Source organism: Culex quinquefasciatus, chromosome 3, assembly GCF_015732765.1.
Source record: "Culex quinquefasciatus strain JHB chromosome 3, VPISU_Cqui_1.0_pri_paternal, whole genome shotgun sequence".
Lineage (NCBI taxonomy): Eukaryota > Metazoa > Arthropoda > Insecta > Diptera > Culicidae > Culex > Culex quinquefasciatus.
Window position 1 is genome coordinate 151612551 of NC_051863.1, and position 19722 is coordinate 151632272.

Here is a 19722-nt window from a genome sequence, read left to right on the forward strand (position 1 = left end):
ATCTTCAATGTTGTGGACTCGTTGGAAAAGTCTCTTGATTACCTAACCAATGATGGGTCGGATGATGGTTCCGGACATCGTTTACATACATTTAAGTGAGATCCGGCTTCAAAAAAGTACATAAATATCACTTAAGTGGTCATAACTCGAGACAGGGTTGCCAGATCTTCAATGTTGTGGACTCGTTGGAAAGGTCTTTCGATTATCTAACCAACGATGAGTCGGATGATGGTTCCGGACATCGTTTACATACATTTAAGTGAGATCCGGCTTCAAAAAAGTACATAAATATCACTTAAGTGGTCATAACTCGAGACAGGGTTGCCAGATTTTCAATTATGTGGACTCGTTGGAAAGGTCTCTTGATTACCTAACCAACGATGAGTAGGATGATGGATCCGGACATCGTTAACATGCATTTAAGTGAGATCCGGCTTCAAAAAAGTACATAAATATCACTTAAGTGGTCATAACTCGAGACAAGGTTGCCAGATCTTCGATGTTGAGGACTCGTTGGAAAGGTCTCTTGATTACCTAACCAACGATGGGTCGGATGATGGTTCCGGACATCGTTTACATGCATATAATTGAGATCCGGATATATGTGAAAACACATTTTTATACATAACTTTTGAACTACTTATCGAAACTTCAAACAATTCAATAGCGATGTATGGGACCCTAAACCAAGTCGAATGCAACTGGTTCGATCAAAATCGGTTCAGCCAGTGCTGAGAAAACTTGGCAAGATTTTTGAACACATACATACATACACACACACACACACATACACACACACACACACACATACACACACACACACAGACATTTGTTCAGTTTTCGATTCTGAGTCGATATGTATATATGAAGGTGGGTCTTCGAGCTTTTAATAAAAAGTTCATTTTTAGAGCAGGATTATAGCCTTACCTCAGTGAGGAAGGCAAAAAAGTTTCAATCTTCTAGTGCTATCTTAAAACAGCCTGAAAATCGATGAAAATGAGACAATTGGCCAAAGGGATTTCAGGTCAGAACGCGTTTGACATAAGTACGAGCTCGACTACCGTAAACATTAACTCGGGACTCCGGCAACCAGATTCAACCAACCTTCGGGGCAATGCACAGAATGGTCAACCAAACAAAACGTGTTTGTTATTGTTTACATTGCGTGCTCTCGTTTATGTGTATTCGAGGTCAAACATTATAACGCGTTTTTCTCGGAACGTCAAACAGCGACGTACACTCAACCCCCGGTGGTTGGTCACTTTTTCGTTTGACACTTTTTTAGTTTGAACCCCGTTGGTTGGTCATAGTCAAACTTAAAAAGTGACGAACTGTCACTTTTTACACGGCGCTCACGCACACTATCAAAACAAACGATTGATAGTGTGTGTGAACTCCGTGTAAAAGGGGTGTCAAACTAAAAAGTGACCCCGTTCGTCAAACCATCGGGGTTTGAGTGTACTACAAGATAGCATGACAGCGTCAACGTGATTCCTGGGACCTTCTAGTTGATGCTTCCTCTCTAATTGAAAATGAGCTGAAAAACTGTTGGTACACAGGCAAAAATAGCTAATTTGTCACTTTAGATTGTGTTTTTTACATAATTATCCTGGATTATTATAGCGTTTGAAATCAACTAGACTAATTTTTTTGGGTCAAATTTGAGATTACAGAAAACGGTTTCAAACTTGTTAAAATTTCAGCCAATTATTATTATTGCATAAAATAAAAAATATCAGACATTATGATCAAAATACAAATGCCAAACATAACATGTTTGAAATAGAAACGTGTGCACTATCTAACACTACATGTGAAGAACATGTGTCGCTTTGAAGAATGGAAAGAAAAACACTGATCGCTCCGCAACGTTTAAGAGGAAACCCATTTGTTCTGTGTTCCCACGAAATGTGTCACGTGTACGGTTGATGGTTTCCCTATAGTGATCCACGTGTCATCTATTTAGTGAGTCGTTTTTATTACTTAAAGAACTAGCTGTCCTAATTTGCGATTTTATCTAGGTTTAAAAATCAAAGAACTCTCTCCACTAATAATGGACAATGAAGCGGCTTTTATCGAAAGTGACCTTTGCCTCGACCAGCAGCAGACAGGTCAACTCATTCCTAGAAACGAGGGGTTCACGACAGGGGAGCAAGTGCATTAGAACGACATCCGTCTAATGCAGTTTATGATAATGCAATTTATTAGTGCCTGTTTGCATCCTGTAGAATGCCTCCCGCACTCGCGCGGACGGGTGAATCAATCATGTAGGGGTGACGGCGGTATATTCGGCAAAAAATGGAAATCTAGGTTTTTTTCTTCTAAGGGATCTTGTTTAAGTCTTCATGTTTCAAAACTACATTTAAAATTGAAATAAACAATACATTGTCTGTTGACCAGTGAACTTTAAATGAATCAAGTCACAAAGTTAACGTTCCAATTAGTGTAGTTGTGTAGGGAGGCATCCATAAACCACGTGGATACTTTAAGGGGGAGGGGGGTACACCCCAGGGAGGGGGTTGTTGTTGGTCGTTCATGATCCCTACAAAACAGAGATTTAAAAAGTGGTTTATGGATGGTCCCTAGGCAATGGTGGTTTATGGATGGTCCCTAGGCAATTGTTAATGAACAGAATGGCAAACGGAGGCAAAAGGTTGTAAAAGCAAAATTGATACTGTACTTTTGAATACGTTATCTGAAAATAGATTCGTCGTATCCAAAGACTGACTTTGGTTCCTTGACCCGCCCTGCCGAAATTAGGTTAGAGTTTGATTAAATGATCTTGAATAACAAAATAAAAAATGGCGACATGGTTTTTATTTTAATTCTTGATCAAAATTAGTATCACGTGAGACAAAAGTGCATTTAGTATATTAGCCATTGTCGTGACTTTCCTCCGATTTATTCCGCGAATTCCGAATATTTCGAACCAAATAATAAGACACGTCTTTTCATGCCAAAGCAAAACACACGACTGGTTTATTTCTCGTTTGCTCACGCACACATTCTCAACTTCTCTCTCGGCTTGCCTGCTCTCTCATTACACTACATACACTCTCTCTATTCTCACTCTCTCTTCTCTGCCACACTCATTCACTACAGTATAGTTCAAGTTTGCCTTACAAATTTTCTTCCATAAAAATTTACATAGAAATAAACAGAAAGCTCAATAAGTCTGTGGTCTCATCGTCAAAGAGTGACTTTATCAACCATCGTGGGGTGTTTTCAGTAGAAAACTATCCATCAGCGCGCCCGTGCATGTCCTTGTTGGACATACTATTTATTGAGGACCTATTGCAGAACGGTGTCAACGTGTTAGAGGGGAAAATGCTACGTATTTGGAAAACATCTAAAATTGTGTTGTTTGAGTATCGACATAATTATAAAATTGGTTCCCCTGAAAAGAGAAACCTTTTCTTAAAATTTCACTTCTGAATGATTTTCCCCTCATGATGGGGGTAAACATCATACAGCATTTCAAGATTGATTTATTTTCCACGTGGAGCAATTCGGCAGGTTCGTTCCTTTGCCAAAACCAGTGCAAACAAAGTCTCTGCTCAGCACACGCACCACCCGCCAGCACTTTGGGGTTGGTTGTTCGAGGGAAGGTTGGTGGCCACTACACACACAAGTGTACATTTTACATTCATCACTCAATAAAAGGTCCCACGATGATGGCGACCGCCGGAGCATAACACGTGGGCATAAATTCAATCTCGGTGCGAGATTTCACTTCATGGAAAGAGTGTTGGTTTTTTTTATTAGTTTGAATCGGTGTGATGTGGTTCGCACGATAAGATTTGTATCCAATCATTGAGCGGAATTTTGTGATCTCTGCTGCCAGCATGAGCCACCAGTTTGAGCAACATTTTGCCAACATCATCGAACTTGGACAGAGAAGGTGATTTTATTAAATTTGAGAATTTTGATTTGATAATTTTAAACAAATTTTAACTCATTTTCTCAAAAGATTTTTCTTTACTTTTCAAACTATTTATATCTAAAGCAACTGAAATAGTTTTAAAAATATATTTAAATACTGCGTTGTTATTATTTAAATAGCACCTGAGTAGATAAAAATAATAATAATTAATCAAATTTAAGACCCTGATTCACGCATAAAAAATCAACTACGTCACTCTCACTATGCTTAGCAATGTTGCTCATATGACACTATGTGACGACACTAAAAGGACGCGTTTTAACATAACATAATTTATTATCTTCACACCCGGCACTGCTGCTGGTTAGCATGGTGGTGGTCCAGCCTGAACCATGCAGGTCCGTCCCAATGGAGAGACGTTTCGGTGTTCCTGCGCTGCACTCAAAATTTTCCGAAAGGACACATTAATGGGCTCATCCCAGCCAAGGGTTTCTACTAATTAGACTAATCGTGGAGTTTACGTTAATTAGTTTAAAGTTTTATGGCCTGGTACCCTTGTCATACAGAGTGGAAACCGTTTGTCCTTTTGTTTTGAGGTGATAATACTTTAGGCGCGATCATTCCATGTATGATTTAGTGGAGAACACTTTTCCCGTACATGAATTGGGATTTATTCAAACATGTAAAAATTAAAATGGATCAGGTAATAACAATTATCAGAACAAATAGTGCTTTGATTTCTGTTCAGCTCCAACAAAACGATTTATGTAATGATATCTGTGTTGACATATGACTTTATCTTTATTTACACAAAGAAGATAACAGCTCCAAATATACTTACCTACAACACCTGTCGTGATAATTTTCCATTCTCGACATTCGACTCATACGTAAAAACGCTCTTCTCCCCAGTGCCGAATGACTTCCAGTTAAGGTTTAACGACTTTATGTACGCCTAAAACCACAATCATAAGGCCAGGAGAGACAATAAAAGCCATCTAAACCGACTTCCCACCAAGTGCTACCAAAACGAGGAGTCAGTCGGTGCGGACATAATTCAATCTGGAAATCACTCACTGGAGATCTCGACCGTATCCCTCCGTCATTATCGTCATCATACGGGGGAAAAAATACGGACATCAATTTCGCCCTAGGGAGAAAGATGTATTTTCGGCGACCGTGGAGGAGGAAGCAACAGTTTTCGACACAATATTTGCACTCTCTCCCATGGAAATAGACTCGTCATCATGGAAATGACAAATTAATAATGAAATGTTTTTAAGGTCGTGTTCTTGGTGTCAAACGTGAATTGATACTTGGAAATGCTACACGTGGGAGTTTATAATACGAATAATCATCGTAAAATACAGCACAGATTGCAAAACCGGACGCAAAAGCGCACTTATTTGAATTTCATTTTTTTCTTGAAAATACCTCAGTATATAGAAACAATGCTTTAAGTCAGCTGAACCTCGCAGGGCATTATGGGATTTTTTTTGTAGAGCCGCGTGCCACACGTGAAAAATATTTATTATTATTTGTAAAATCTAAATAGTTTGAAAATGGAATTTGAAAATAAAACTAACTTTTTGATAATCTTTATCATTTTATATCCAATTTTAATAAAATGTTTTCCAATAAAAAAATATCACTAAAAACATATTGTATGATCTCTTGAAATCACCTCTTACATTCCAAAATCATCTCTGCTAGTAAAGTTTCCTGTAAATTAGTGGAATTTTCATTAAATTCCATATGTGTACCCTTTTTAAATTATACATCTGAAAATAAAAAAAAGAAATAAAAAAAATGAATTGAAATATCAAGCCATAGTCTCAACATTTGAATGCAAAAAGTGTTTTAAAATGCATTTTGCACTAGTTCAGTTTCGTTAGTATTCAATTAAAAGTAAGATTTGACGAAAACAAAAACAAATGCGAAAAAACACTTTTTGCGATACTAAACAACATCTGAAATTTTCCGAAATTCAAAAGATGTTCAAATCAACCCAAACATGCTAAAAATGATTTTAAACGCAGGGGAACGCATTTTAAATTAATTTCAGCTGATTGCACTAAAATTTCCATAAAATTTTTGATTTTTTTTTGAAAAAATAATGTCTTGCACCCTGATTTTTCGGGCCAACTTTAGGGGGGAGGAGTGTGACAAAACTTTAAATAACTTTTACCAGCCTTCTTGAAATTAAAAATCACCAAAATTTGTTTACCGTGTATAATTTTTTTCAGTGTAGTCCTTATACATACCTACAACTTTGTCGAAGACACCAAATCGATCAAAAAAATTCTTCAAAAGTAATAGATTTTTGAATTTTCATACATCATTTTTGTATGGAAAGCTGCCAAATTTGTATGGAAAAGTATATGGACAAACTAATGATGCAAAATGGCTTCTTTGGGCATACCGAACGCACCAACAAAGTTTCAGTCTGATTAAAAAAATGGAAATAAAATCGAATGACCGAAATCTCTCAGAATTCCTCAATATTAAACAATATTGTAAATATTTTGTTTCCTAAATCTTTACGACCCGGCTGAAATCATCTTTACATGCAGTGAGAAATCTGTAAAAATCAGATTAAAAAAATTATAACCGCGTTTGAATATTTTTGATCTGACCAATAAACGAGTTATAAATCATTGAGTTTTTTTTTAAATATTTTGCTCCAAATATTCATTTTTATTTCCTATTTTTTATCAAAGATAACAACACAAAAAGTCACAAAAATTAAATATAAATTGTGTTGAACGATAAAATTAACAATAATTCAATGATTTTTGCCTTCCTCACCTTACTGAGGAAAGGCTATAAAATCACTCGAAAATGAACTTCTCAATTAGACTTCCTAGACCCACCTTCATGTATACATATCGACTCAGAATCAAATTCTGAGCAAATGTCAGTGTGCGTGGTTGGATGTTGGCTGGCTAAACCGATGTAAGTCGCTATTAAAAATTATGGAGTTTAGTTAAGTATTTCAAAAGTTATGCTAAAAAAAAACGATTTTAACAAAAGTTCGGAAGATTGTAAAAAGGGTGGTTTTTGTAAGAAAACCCGTCATGCCATACATTTTCAAAAAGGTATTTAAAAGACCCTTCCAACGCATCCAAGACATTGAAGATCAGACAACCCTATCAAAAGTTATAAACACTTAAGTGTTATTTACGCACTTTTTGGAGACCGGATCTCAGATATTTTGATGGAAACGTTGTCCGGATCTCTCATGCGACCTATCGTTGGATAGGTATGCAAAAGAGCTTTCCAACGCGTCCAAAACATTGAAGATCTGACTACCCTATCATAAGTTGTAACCACATAAGTGCCCTGCAATATGAAGACCTGACTACCCAATCTAGTGGTATGAATAATGAGTCAAATAGATAAAACTCTGAAAAACACCGCCATTTTGTGTCTATTTTGGATAGCACCCTTTACATGTGAGGAAGGCACCAACCACCTAAGGGAGGATTAAGTAACGTTTTTCAATCAAATTTGTGCATTTTGTACGGTAACGAAACACTAAAAAATTATTATTTTATGACTATTCATGAAGACTCCTCAGTGGGTCGGATTTCATAGTAATTTCAAAACCAGTAGACAAATTACAAATAAAATGATCAATTAGATTGACGAGACATTGACATTGTTTCATCTCTGAGACAAACATTTTTATATATTAGAAATATTAGAATTTAATTCGAAAAGAAACTTTATAAATAGTGTTACACAAAAGTCTGTCCCTTTCGAATAATTCTAATACTAAGAATGGATTCAGCAGACAATATTTCATTTAAAAATGATCCAAAAATCAAAATCGGTTCAAAAATCAGGGGGCAAATTTTTTTTTTCTTTCAAAAACATCAAAATTTTAAAGGAAATAGAAATCGAACCAACTGATAACAACTAGAAATGCATTTTCCTGCGCTTAAAATCATATTTAGCATGCCTATGCTGGGATCGATCAAAAGTATTATCAATGTTTGTGGAATTCCAATGTACAGTACCGCAAAAAGTTTTTTTTCGGCAAAAAAAAATCTTGAAAACTTCGATATTTTGGAAACTAATGCTGGCAAAACAACTGGGCAGGTGTAAAATGCACTTTAAAACACCTTTTTTCATTCAAATGTTGAGACCATGGCTTGTTATTTCAATTTTTATATTTTATTATTTCTTAAAAATTTAAATTTTCGAATAAAAAACACTTTTTTCATTCAAATCATTTGCATCGTTGTACTTAAAAAATAGTTTGAGGATGATAAGACCATCGATATGAATGTTTGTTAATTTTTTTAGAACACAAAGTAGGTTTGAGTTGATGCTAATTTTCCATCTTTTTTGGGCTTGAATAGCACTATGTTCATTGACAGTTGATAATATTAAAAAAAACAAATGCGTAAAACAAATATTTTTACATCTGACCAGTTACTTCTAGATATAACTTTTCCAAGAAAATATCTATTTTGATGAGAATTTGCTACAAAAAAAATGACTTTAGTTTAATCGGATTGGTGGCATCATTACACTTCCACTCCCGGAATCAAATAGCTTTTAAGGATTCGTAATTATTTTAACCAGCTCACATTACCTGCGGCTGGTAGATCAAAGGCAACGTGTTAATAACTGTTTTTTTTGTGTGCTCTGCCCTGCCTGAAAATAAACTGACACAGTTCCGCGAACGATAGAACTCCACGCGTCGGGATTCTCACGTGTGTGCCTTCGTTCAGTATTTTTTTTTCGCGCCAATTTTTGCACACATTTTACAGCACCAGCTTCGCACCGAAAGGATAGTTCCGGTAAATATGCTCCGCTTCGTTGATAGGATTAATCAACTTTTTTACAGTTTAATCAGAAACCTTATTAACGCGTGGGGGAGTTGTGTTCGGAATGAGGTGATGCAGAAAAAAAGTGTGGGGTAATCAGCTTCTGGTTTATGTGCGAGAGATACCGGTGAATTATCGGTACGACAGAAACAATCCGTCAGAATGGACCGATTAGGGTATTTATTTGAATTGCAATAATTAGATGCATCATCGTGATGAAGCCGTTGGAGTATCAAATAGTGTGGAAAAAGACGGTAATTACTGGCGCTTTTTCTGGGTCTCGGTGGCATTTTTCGAGACGAGATTTGTCTGATCACGTCTTCCGTCGGAGGGGAAGTAAATTTTAGCCCCGGTTAGTTCGTTAGCTCAGTCCAGGTGTAGGAGTCTTCTCCTTGGCTCTTGTCTCTCTAGTGATATATTGTTTTGTTAAACTTTCAAGTGTTCTTTTAAAAATACATTCTAGAAGACGTCCGCAAAAAGCTTTTTTTATCCTTACAGTTTTCCAGAAGCAAATTAGGTTTAGATAGAAAACTGTAACAATTTTTCTTCAGTATCATACGGGCATCAATGAGGGAGGCAAAATGGCCCAGCACCTATACCGAAAGAAAGAACAGAGTGGAATCGACAGATTTATGTTACCCGCCAACAGGGACCAATTCCCACGTCCGTTGTTGGTTTTTGAGGGCAGGGAAAGGAGGGCAACAAACACCTGTTAGTGTTGCGGTGCGATGCTGGTCATCCAGCCAGCAGCAGGGTGCCACCGGAAGTGCTTTGCCACAGAGTGGTGATGTGGCTTGTTTAAAAATACCGGCACTTTCCAGCCGCATCATCCGGGCTGGCTGGCTGGCGGACTTGACCCCCTGTTGATGGTCTGTCGGGGGTTGTTACGCGGAACTCGTAAGGCCAATAATGGAACCGTATGATGATGGTTCATTGGGCCCGCGATGATGCCACATTCTGGATCACATTGAATGAGGCGGATAACAGGGGCAGATGGTTTAGCTTGATATGTGATGGTATCAAAAGTCTATTGGAGCTTATTAATTTAACTTTGAATTCAATCAAAAAGTTAAAATGAATTAAATTAAAAATCTTCTTTTCAATTTTTCGAACTGATTTTTTCTCTCACATCGCCGATTGTGTGCTTTTTAGTGACAACGACAATTTTGGTCGAAAATGAATTAATAAATACTTAACAAACCCTACAAGATGCTTTTACTCGATTATGGAAATTTGCTTTCGTTTCCCGGATATCGCATCAGGGATGCCACATGGTTTGTTTAACATGTCTGTAAAAAAGTCTGTGTATGTCTGTGCATTTGTCAAAAATTCAAATAAATAGATTTACAGTTGTGGAAAATCATCAGAAATTGTCATTTTAAGCAATTGAATACTAACAAAATAAGTTTCGGTGAATATTTTTACAAAATATTAATTTAATTCAAAGTTTTTTGAAAGTCTGTGTATCCAAAAATCTGTAACATCTGGCATCCTTGATCGTAATACACATTGGTTACTTAGACCAATTTCTCATCAGAATGATCGTCGTTTTTGGAAAATGCAGAACATTTTTCTTACTTTTCACAAATATTTTTTAGGCTTTTGATTTAGCTTATTTTAGTTTGTATGGGAATTTTGTGCACACTGTACATTTTTCACTTTAAAAACACGCTTGTGACACGTGCTTTTTGGATTTTTATTTACATTATTTACAGTATCATTTAACTGGTGTAACCAAATTAGTAGGAATGTTTGTTAAGCGATAGTATACGAATCGAATCGATTGCTCCAAAAAGTTTGACTCTTTCATTCAAATTTAAATAAATATTTACCATCAAACATTGAAAATCGATTTTTTTCGAAAAGTACGAAATGGTTGATGTCACAAGCTAGCATACAAAAGACGACACAACAAATTTAATCAGCAATGTAGCTTAGCTTAAATTTTTTTGATCGACAAAATTTCATCCTGACTTACCTTGTTTACGTTGCGAGAAAAAAAAATCATTTGACAAAACATAAAAAAAAACAAATTCAGCAGTGTTTAAAAAAATAGTTGCGTTGAAAATTCTTATTTTTATTGTTAAAATCAGGTTAAAGGTGTTCAAATTTTATTTTTACGTCGACTGTACCATCGCCAAGATTGCTGATATAGCTTTTAATAAAAAAACCAATGTTTATATTTAGTTAACTAAGTTTATAAGCTTTTTAAGAAAATACATATAAATTTTAGGTAAAAATGTAAAAAAATCAGAAATTTGCCTTAGAATAGTTAAACATTGTTTTAATTACTAAATTATCGATGCATATTGCTTTTTAAACTGAATTCGAAGCACAAATCAAAAGTTTTCTCATTTTGTATGAAATTTGGTCTACTGAAAATGCCTTCAAATTTTGGATTGTCCGAAGAATCCGAAAATGCATTCCGTTTTCCGATTTGAAATCATGTTCATTGAGAAAATCATGACACTTTGGGAATATGAAAATAATACTATTCATCAACGTTTTCTTAATTATAGTTTACTAACTTTTTAAACATTTCAATATTTGATGAAAACGTCTTCTAGAAGTACCGTAAACCGGGGTGACTTTGATAGGATTTCAATTTATTTTTGGAATATTTCCCAACTGGAAAGGGTTTTCTTAAGATTATTATTTTTAAAACATGTACTGGGGTAAGCCACACAAAGTCTGGGGTGAATCGGGACTACAGTCTGAATAGGGACAGCAGTTTTTAGAGCACTTAAAGCTTTTAAATTTGGAAATGGATGTACACATTTTGTTGGCCTGAGTCTGTTCTAACCGAAACCAACCAGAAAAAAAAGTGCTCCAACATGGTTAAAACTGCTGTCCCAATTCGCCCCATGTGTCCCAATTGACCCCAGTTTACGGTACACTATTTCTGGAAAAAGTTATTTTTCTATAATGCTCAGAAAAATATTTACGTTAAAAATTCTCATTTTAAATTCCGGGGTGACTTTGATAGTCAAAGTTTTTCTTGTTAAAATCAGGTTCAAACTTCATTTTTATGTTAAATGAACCATCACTAAGGTTGATGATATAGTTTTCAAGAAAAAAATCAATGTTTATATTAAGTTAACTATGTTTTTAGGCTTTTTAACAAAATACATATAAATTTTATGTAAAGTTTTTAAAAAGTCGGAATTTTGCCTGAAATTCGTTAAATCTAGTATTGTTAATAAAATGATCGATTTATATTACATTTTAAACTGAATTAGAAGCACGAATCACAAGTTTTAACATTTCATTTGAAATTTTTCAACTGAAATGGCCTATACATTTGGAGATTTTTTTTTAATTATGTTTCAAAAACACATTTTATTTAATATTTACAAATTTTGTTTACTTTCTCCTAGTGGAAAATTGTCCAAAGAATCCGAAAATGTATACCATTTTCCGATTCAAAACCATGTTCATTGAGAAAATCATGACACTTTGGGAAGTTTGAAATAATGCCTTTCATAAACATTTTCTTAATGCTAGTTAACTATCTTATTAAACCTTTCAAAATGTTATGAAAAGTTCTTCTTGAGGTACTTTGAGTACTTCTCTACCATGGTCAGTATGGTTCCAAACCATTCCGTACGTTTTTAATTTGTACTCTTCATTTTGCGGAAAAATCTCAAACCTATCAAAGTCACCCCGGCTATCAAAGTCACCCCGTTTTACGGTACCTACAACCTTTCTCTACCCCGGTCAGAATGATTCCATACAATTCCGTACGTATTTTATTTGTACTCTTCATTTTGCGAAAATTAAAGAATCAATTTAAAATATTGAAAATGCAATTCAGTTCAGACTTGATTGTCTGAAGCTTCGATTATCCGATTGATTTGTAGCCTAATTTATGTTAGGAATATGGAATAATCGAATCGTAGATAAAAAAATTAAAGAGTTTTATGAGAAAAAAACATTGCTGTAAGATCGAAGACTAAAAATCGACCAGAAAATCGATCTCAATATGGAAAGCGACCAAAACCATTGATAATGTTTATTGATGAACTTATGCTGCTGGATGGTTGTGATCATAGAGAAAAAAAAACTCATAAAGTTTGTGGCGAATAAAAAAATACGCTGTTCTAAGTCTAGGAGAGTTGAGAGAACCGGTAGATGGCGTTCAGACAGTAGTGTTTAGCACGAATGGTTAATTAATACAATCGACACAAATCTTTTAAAACACCCAAAACAATAGTTCAAGTACCAAATTCTTGCAATAAAAATATAAATATTCCAGAACAACTGAGCACGTTTCACTGATCAGATGACTTATTTTTCAAATTACTTTTTCTACAATACGCTACCTGTTCGCTCCTGATGATTTAAGCTGCCTACCGGCTTACATCACAATCACGTCGTCGTGATGGCGCTTGATTCCCACACTCGGCTGTGAGATGATACTAAAAAAAACTCCTGTTTTGCATTCCATCATCCCAGATTGCTCGCCGCGGAGCCATAAATTAAAAACGAGGTAATAAAACCTTTACCCATTGATTGATGCCATACACTTCGTGCTGTTTTTCCACGTGGTTGAGGTTGTTTTTCCCCGGACGTAAATTAATTTCTCCTTACGCGCCGATTGGCTGATCGTGGTGAGATTAAGAAAATTTCGCATTTTCCCTCAATTTCAGGTCGGCCAGCCAGCGACTGTGGAAGCTCATTTGGCTGTGCACTCACTCGGAATAATCTGTGCCCGACTTTGGAGCGACCAGTAGCAAGCAAACAACCGGCCATGAATCTGCAGCAGCATGCACGTGCCGGACAACCCACGGCCGGCAACAGCATCCAAACGACACCGGCCGCGCTAATCCTCCTGCTTGGTGTGCTGCTGATGGTGATGGTCAGCGCTTGCAGGGCGGATCCGGCGCTGGAATCCGGCAGCAGCAGCCTGTTTGGCGTCGACGACAAGCGTAAGTACCGAGTTCTTCGGAATGAAATCAATTTTGTGGGCAGTTTGAAGTCATTGTGCGGGTATTTTAGACTCAGACAGTGAAAATAAGCCCATTCCAGTCGACTTAATGGTTGTTTAAGCTCCATCGCTGATGATTGTTGCAATAAACAGGAAAACATTTTAATTTATTTTAATTAAGATACAGTTGCCTCTAATTCTAGACATGCTTTCCTACTTTGATAGTCCTTTCAAATATATGACGTTATGCCTCCTTTCCTCGACATGATCTTTGTTGTCGAAAAGATGGAGTCTTAAGTGGACTTTTGAATACATTCCGATTTATAAAATGTAGTAAAAGATATTGTTTAGATTATTTGACTTATGTTGAACTAATTTTACAAAGTCAAAGCCATGTTTATTGAGATTAAATTTTGCTGTACCGTCATCTGTCTTTTTAGCCTTTTTACTGCACAATATTTCAATATTTTTGAAAAGTTACGGATAGAACAGACACAGAACAACAATAATAGTTCATCGTTTTCCAAATTTCAACCTTTTAAAGCTCTAAAAGCTGTTGTCCCTATTCAGACTGTAGTCCCGATTCGTCCCAGTTGATGGTATGTGATTACACAAGAACAATTCTCTAGGAAATCAGCCGATTTGGATCATTTTTATTTTTTATATTTATATGGTCACTATTTCGGTGGCTATATCTTGAAAACAGAGCCTTTTATCAAAAAATCACTATTTTTTTTACAAAACTACATAACTCGGTGGCAATTTTTTTGCCCATTCTTCTCTATGGCTCAAAAATTGCGGGTGTTGTCTCCTAAAACATATCAGAAAATCTCGAAAATCTAAAAAAAAGGAATTTTGGGAAATTAAGTTTTAGTCAAAAAAGTTAATTAAAAAACTTTTTCTCAATAGTCCTCAACATAACCTAAAACTTTGCCAAGAAAATCAGATCAGATAATTCACTCAAAAGTTACAGCTGTTTGAATATTTACAAACCATTTTTGTATGGACAGCACCAACAATTGTATGGAGACTTGTATATTGGTCATAAGGAAGGCCCCCACAACGTTTGAGCAAAATAAAAAAAATACAAATAAAATCCATTTCCGGTTTTGGTGGAGAATTGCTCGCAAGGCAAAGATAGTTTTTTTATTATGATTCAGGCCGTTGCAAATATTTTTTGAAGTTTATGTCCCTTCACTCAAGGGGCTTCCAGCATCAAGGATTACTGACCAGTCTAAATGGAATTACCAGGATTACTGGCAATATGTCATGAATTACTTTGATTTCCCAGAATTACTTGGGATTTCCAGAAACCACGCAGAATTGCTCAAATTTATAAAAATAACTTGGAATTACTGCATAGCTTCCAGCATATTGAGAATTGGATCGAATGACAGCTGTCAAATGCACAAAACCACGTGCTTGGCAATAGTACGTCGTACGTCCATCCCGGGAATTCCTGGCACAAAATTCCCGGGATTTTTATATGTTGTACGGGGAATTTCCGAAATTAAACAAAAATCATAATTTGGCCTGGAAATTACATTAGTATTACAATTAATAAGTTTAAAATTTTCTAAAATTTACATAAATTGGTACCATTTTATTTGTTGTCATTTTTGTTTTTAGACATCTTGAACCAATTTTCAAGCTGTTTTATTCATGTCATATAGAAATAAATAAAAAATAAATATTTATAAGATACTTATTTAATTTGAATTAGAAGTGTGGTGCATATAAAATTCAAAGCACAACAGAGAACAGCAAAAATTTGTTTAACACTGGAACGCCCAACGCATGTCCAACTTATACAGACGCCCAAGCCTCCCAAAAAAGGAGGAACAGTAACTTCAACTCACTGGTTCTCGGGCATTACTCAACCAATCGGGACAATTCTTGTTTCCAGTGATTTGTAAGAATGTCTAGATCCTAAAATTGTGCAGAACTTAATTCGATCAATTCTGTAATTTTTGCGATCAAAAACATCGTTCCACCTTTTTTAAAACGACTGCCGCCGCGGAATTTTTGGCGATTTTTTTTTACACGCGAAAAAAAAAAGTTGGAACGATGTTTTGATCGCAAAAATTACAGATTTGATCGAATTAAGTTCTGCAAAGCTCTATAATCATCTAAACATCTAACAAATCACTGGAAAGAAGAATCATCTTGATTGGTTGAGTTATGCCCGAGAACCAGCGAGTTGAAGTTACCGTTCCAACTTTTTTGGAGCCTTGGGCGTTGGAATGTTAAGCTATCTAAAAACTGCTATCCTTGTTTAGATTGATATTAATAGTATTGAGCTAATTCTATAAATTTAAAGCTTGAAAAACATAACAAATATAAAGAAAACATAGATTTGATGACTTTTTCAAAAACTAAAAACTTCCCGGGAATAAATAAATATTTTTCCCGTTTTCCGGGAAACTCAAAACCTGGGAAAATTAGACGTCCTGCTTGGAAATCATCGAACAATTGGGTAAATATCAACATCATTTTGAAAACTGATTTTGGCGTTCGAGTGCATTTAAAATTCAAAGCACAACAAAGAACAAAAAATCTTCAAAACTATCTAAAAGTGCTATCCCTGTTTAGATTGATTTTAATAGTATTGTGCTAATAGTTTGATTTTAAAACATAACTAATATAAAGAAAACATAGATTTCATGACGTTTTCAAAAATTTCCCGGGATAAAAATATATTTTTCCGTTTTCCGGTAAACTCAAAACCCTGGAAAATTGGACGCCCTACTTGGAAATCATCGAATAATGTGGTAAACATCAACGTCAGTTTGACAACTGATTTTGACGTTTGAGTGTTTTTCATCCGAATACATTTGAATTAGAGAGCATCCAAATTGGCGGACATTTCGAATCCGCTCTGTACTTCTTACAACCATAAAAAGCATCAAGGAAAAGCAAAATGCATTCTGCCGATTTACCTTTTAAGAATTACTAGTAGTTACTTGAATTAATGGGAAATACACGAATTACTGAGTAACTATGGAATTACTCGAATTACTACGGAATTATTAGGTAATTCCAGAATTATAGGAATTACTGCAGAATTGCGGAGTAATTCTGGAATTACTGAATTACTTACTCAAAATCCGAATGATCCCGTACTAGCTGTAACTTTGGTTTCATACATGAAAATTAATAGGCAATAAATAGAATTATAAAAGGTTTATCGAAATTATCTTTTGAACAGTTATTTTTTATTATTTTATTATTTTCTGAAGTATGTTTTCACAAACAAGAATCATGGAATTACCAGGATTACTGGGATTATTAGGAATTACCAGGATTACTCTGGAATTACTCAGTGAATCCGGAATTACAGAATTACTTGCTCAAATTCCAAGTAATTCCGGATTAGTGACTAGTCTGACACGATGCTGGAAACCTCTTGCCTTCACTCTGACCAAAGTGAGAAAAATCATTTTTTTGCTGTGCTGTACATTGGAATTTCGTAAAATTTCAAAACATTTTTAAACTAGCCCAAACATGCTAAATATGATTGTCAATACAGAAAATGCATTTTAGATTGTTTTCTGTTGATAAGACTTCTATTTTCATGGAAATTTTGAAGTTTTATGGAAAAATATTTTCTTACCCCCTGATTTTCAGACCGATATTCAAGGGGGGAGAGGGGGGGGGGGGGGAGTTGACATAAACTTTGAAAAATATTTGCAATGGCCTTATTATATAGTGATTAAATGATAGTTTATGTAACTAGTTCCAAAAAGAAGATATTCCAAGTTTGGAAAAGTTATTATTTTAGATACCGTAAAACGGGGTGACTTTGATAGCCGGGGTGACTTTGAATCATACTAACCGTAGTGTTGAAAGTACCTCATAAAAAAACTTTTCATAAAATTCTGAAAACTTTAAAATGGATGCGTTTGCAAAAATAAAGTGAAAAAAAATAAGTTTTTTTGTAAGTTATTAAGAAAAGTCACTCTTTGACCATTTTGATCAAATATTTGAAATTTACAAAGTAAGGTTTACAAAACTTCAGGTATACGAAATCTTTGAAACCATTTCACTAGTGTTTAACCTAGCCAATTACCTTTGTAACCATTTTGGTATAAAAAAAATCAAACACGTTGGGTAACCTTAATTTCTAATAGAATAGATTCAAAATCACTGAAAAATAGTATTTCTGTCAAAATCGGACCAAAAGGTATAACTGAGTAGTGCGGTGCCTATGTGGACGCTCAGTCCTGTTTTTTTCGTGTTATTTTCCGTCTCTTTTGTGTCGCTGTTCGAGTGCATGGGGTGATTGGTCATTATAATTAAATAATGGCATCAGTAGTGCGGTGCCTGTGTGGACGCGCAGTCCTGTTTTTTCGTGTTATTTTCCGTCTCTTTTGTGTCGCTGTTCGAGTGCATGGGGTGATTGGTCATTATAATTAAATAATGGTATCAGTAGTGCGGTGCCTATGTGGACGCTCAGTCCTGTTTTTTCGTGTTATTTTCCGTCTCTTTTGTGTCGCTGTTCGAGTGCATGGGGTGATTGGTCATTATAATTAAATAATGGCATCAGTAGTGCGGTGCCTATGTGGACGCTCAGTCCTGTTTTTTCGTGTTATTTTCCGTCTCTTTTGTGTCGCTGTTCGAGTGCATGGGGTGATTGGTCATTATAATTAAATAATGGCATCAGTAGTGCGGTGCCTGTGTGGACGCGCAGTCCTGTTTTTTCGTGTTATTTTCCGTCTCTTTTGTGTCGCTGTTCGAGTGCATGGGGTGATTGGTCATTATAATTAAATAATGGCATCAGTAGTGCGGTGCCTGTGTGGACGCGCAGTCCTGTTTTTCGTGTTATTTTCCGTCTCTTTTGTGTCGCTGTTCGAGTGCATGGGGTGATTGGTCATTATAATTAAATAATGGCATCAGTAGTGCGGTGCCTGTGTGGACGCTCAGTCCTGTTTTTTCGTGTTATTTTCCGTCTCTTTTGTGTCGCTGTTCGAGTGCATGGGGTGATTGGTCATTATAATTAAATAATGGCATCAGTAATGCGGTGCCTGTGTGGACGCTCAGTCCTGTTTGTTCGTGTTATTTTCCGTCTCTTTTGTGTCGCTGTTCGAGTGCATGGGGTGATTGGTCATTATAATTAAATAATGGCATCAGTAGTGCGGTGCCTGTGTGGACGCTCAGTCCTGTTTTTTCGTGTTATTTTCCGTCTCTTTTGTGTCGCTGTTCGAGTGCATGGGGTGATTGGTCATTATAATTAAATAATGGCATCAGTAGTGCGGTGCCTGTGTGGACGCTCAGTCCTGTTTTTTCGTGTTATTTTCCGTCTCTTTTGTGTCGCTGTTCGAGTGCATGGGGTGATTGGTCATTATAATTAAATAATGGCATCAGTAGTGCGGTGCCTGTGTGGACGCTCAGTCCTGTTTTTTCGTGTTATTTTCCGTCTCTTTTGTGTCGCTGTTCGAGTGCATGGGGTGATTGGTCATTATAATTAAATAATGGCATCAGTAGTGCGGTGCCTGTGTGGACGCTCAGTCCTGTTTTTTCGTGTTATTTTCCGTCTCTTTTGTGTCGCTGTTCGAGTGCATGGGGTGATTGGTCATTATAATTAAATAATGGTATCAGTAGTGCGGTGCCTATGTGGACGCTCAGTCCTGTGTTTTCGTGTTATTTTCCGTCTCTTTTGTGTCGCTGTTCGAGTGCATGGGGTGATTGGTCATTATAATTAAATAATGGCATCAGTAGTGCGGTGCCTGTGTGGACGCTCAGTCCTGTTTTTTGTGTTATTTTCCGTCTCTTTTGTGTCGCTGTTCGAGTGCATGGGGTGATTGGTCATTATAATTAAATAATGGCATCAGTAGTGCGGTGCCTGTGTGGACGCTCAGTCCTGTTTTTCGTGTTATTTTCCGTCTCTTTTGTGTCGCTGTTCGAGTGCATGGGGTGATTGGTCATTATAATTAAATAATGGCATCAGTAGTGCGGTGCCTGTGTGGACGCTCAGTCCTGTGTTTTCGTGTTATTTTCCGTCTCTTTTGTGTCGCTGTTCGAGTGCATGGGGTGATTGGTCATTATAATTAAATAATGGCATCAGTAGTGCGGTG

At 36.0% G+C, this 19722-nt stretch overlaps 1 protein-coding gene across 1 annotated transcript in view; it reads left to right on the plus strand.

Moving 5' to 3' along the window:
- LOC6041338 (RYamide neuropeptides) overlaps positions 1-19722 on the plus strand; it is a 37911-nt gene that overhangs the window by 9798 nt on the left and 8391 nt on the right. The window contains 1 exon segment of the mRNA XM_038265485.1: positions 13371-13649. Coding sequence (XP_038121413.1) covers positions 13472-13649 — 178 coding nt within the window. The 5' untranslated portion in view covers positions 13371-13471.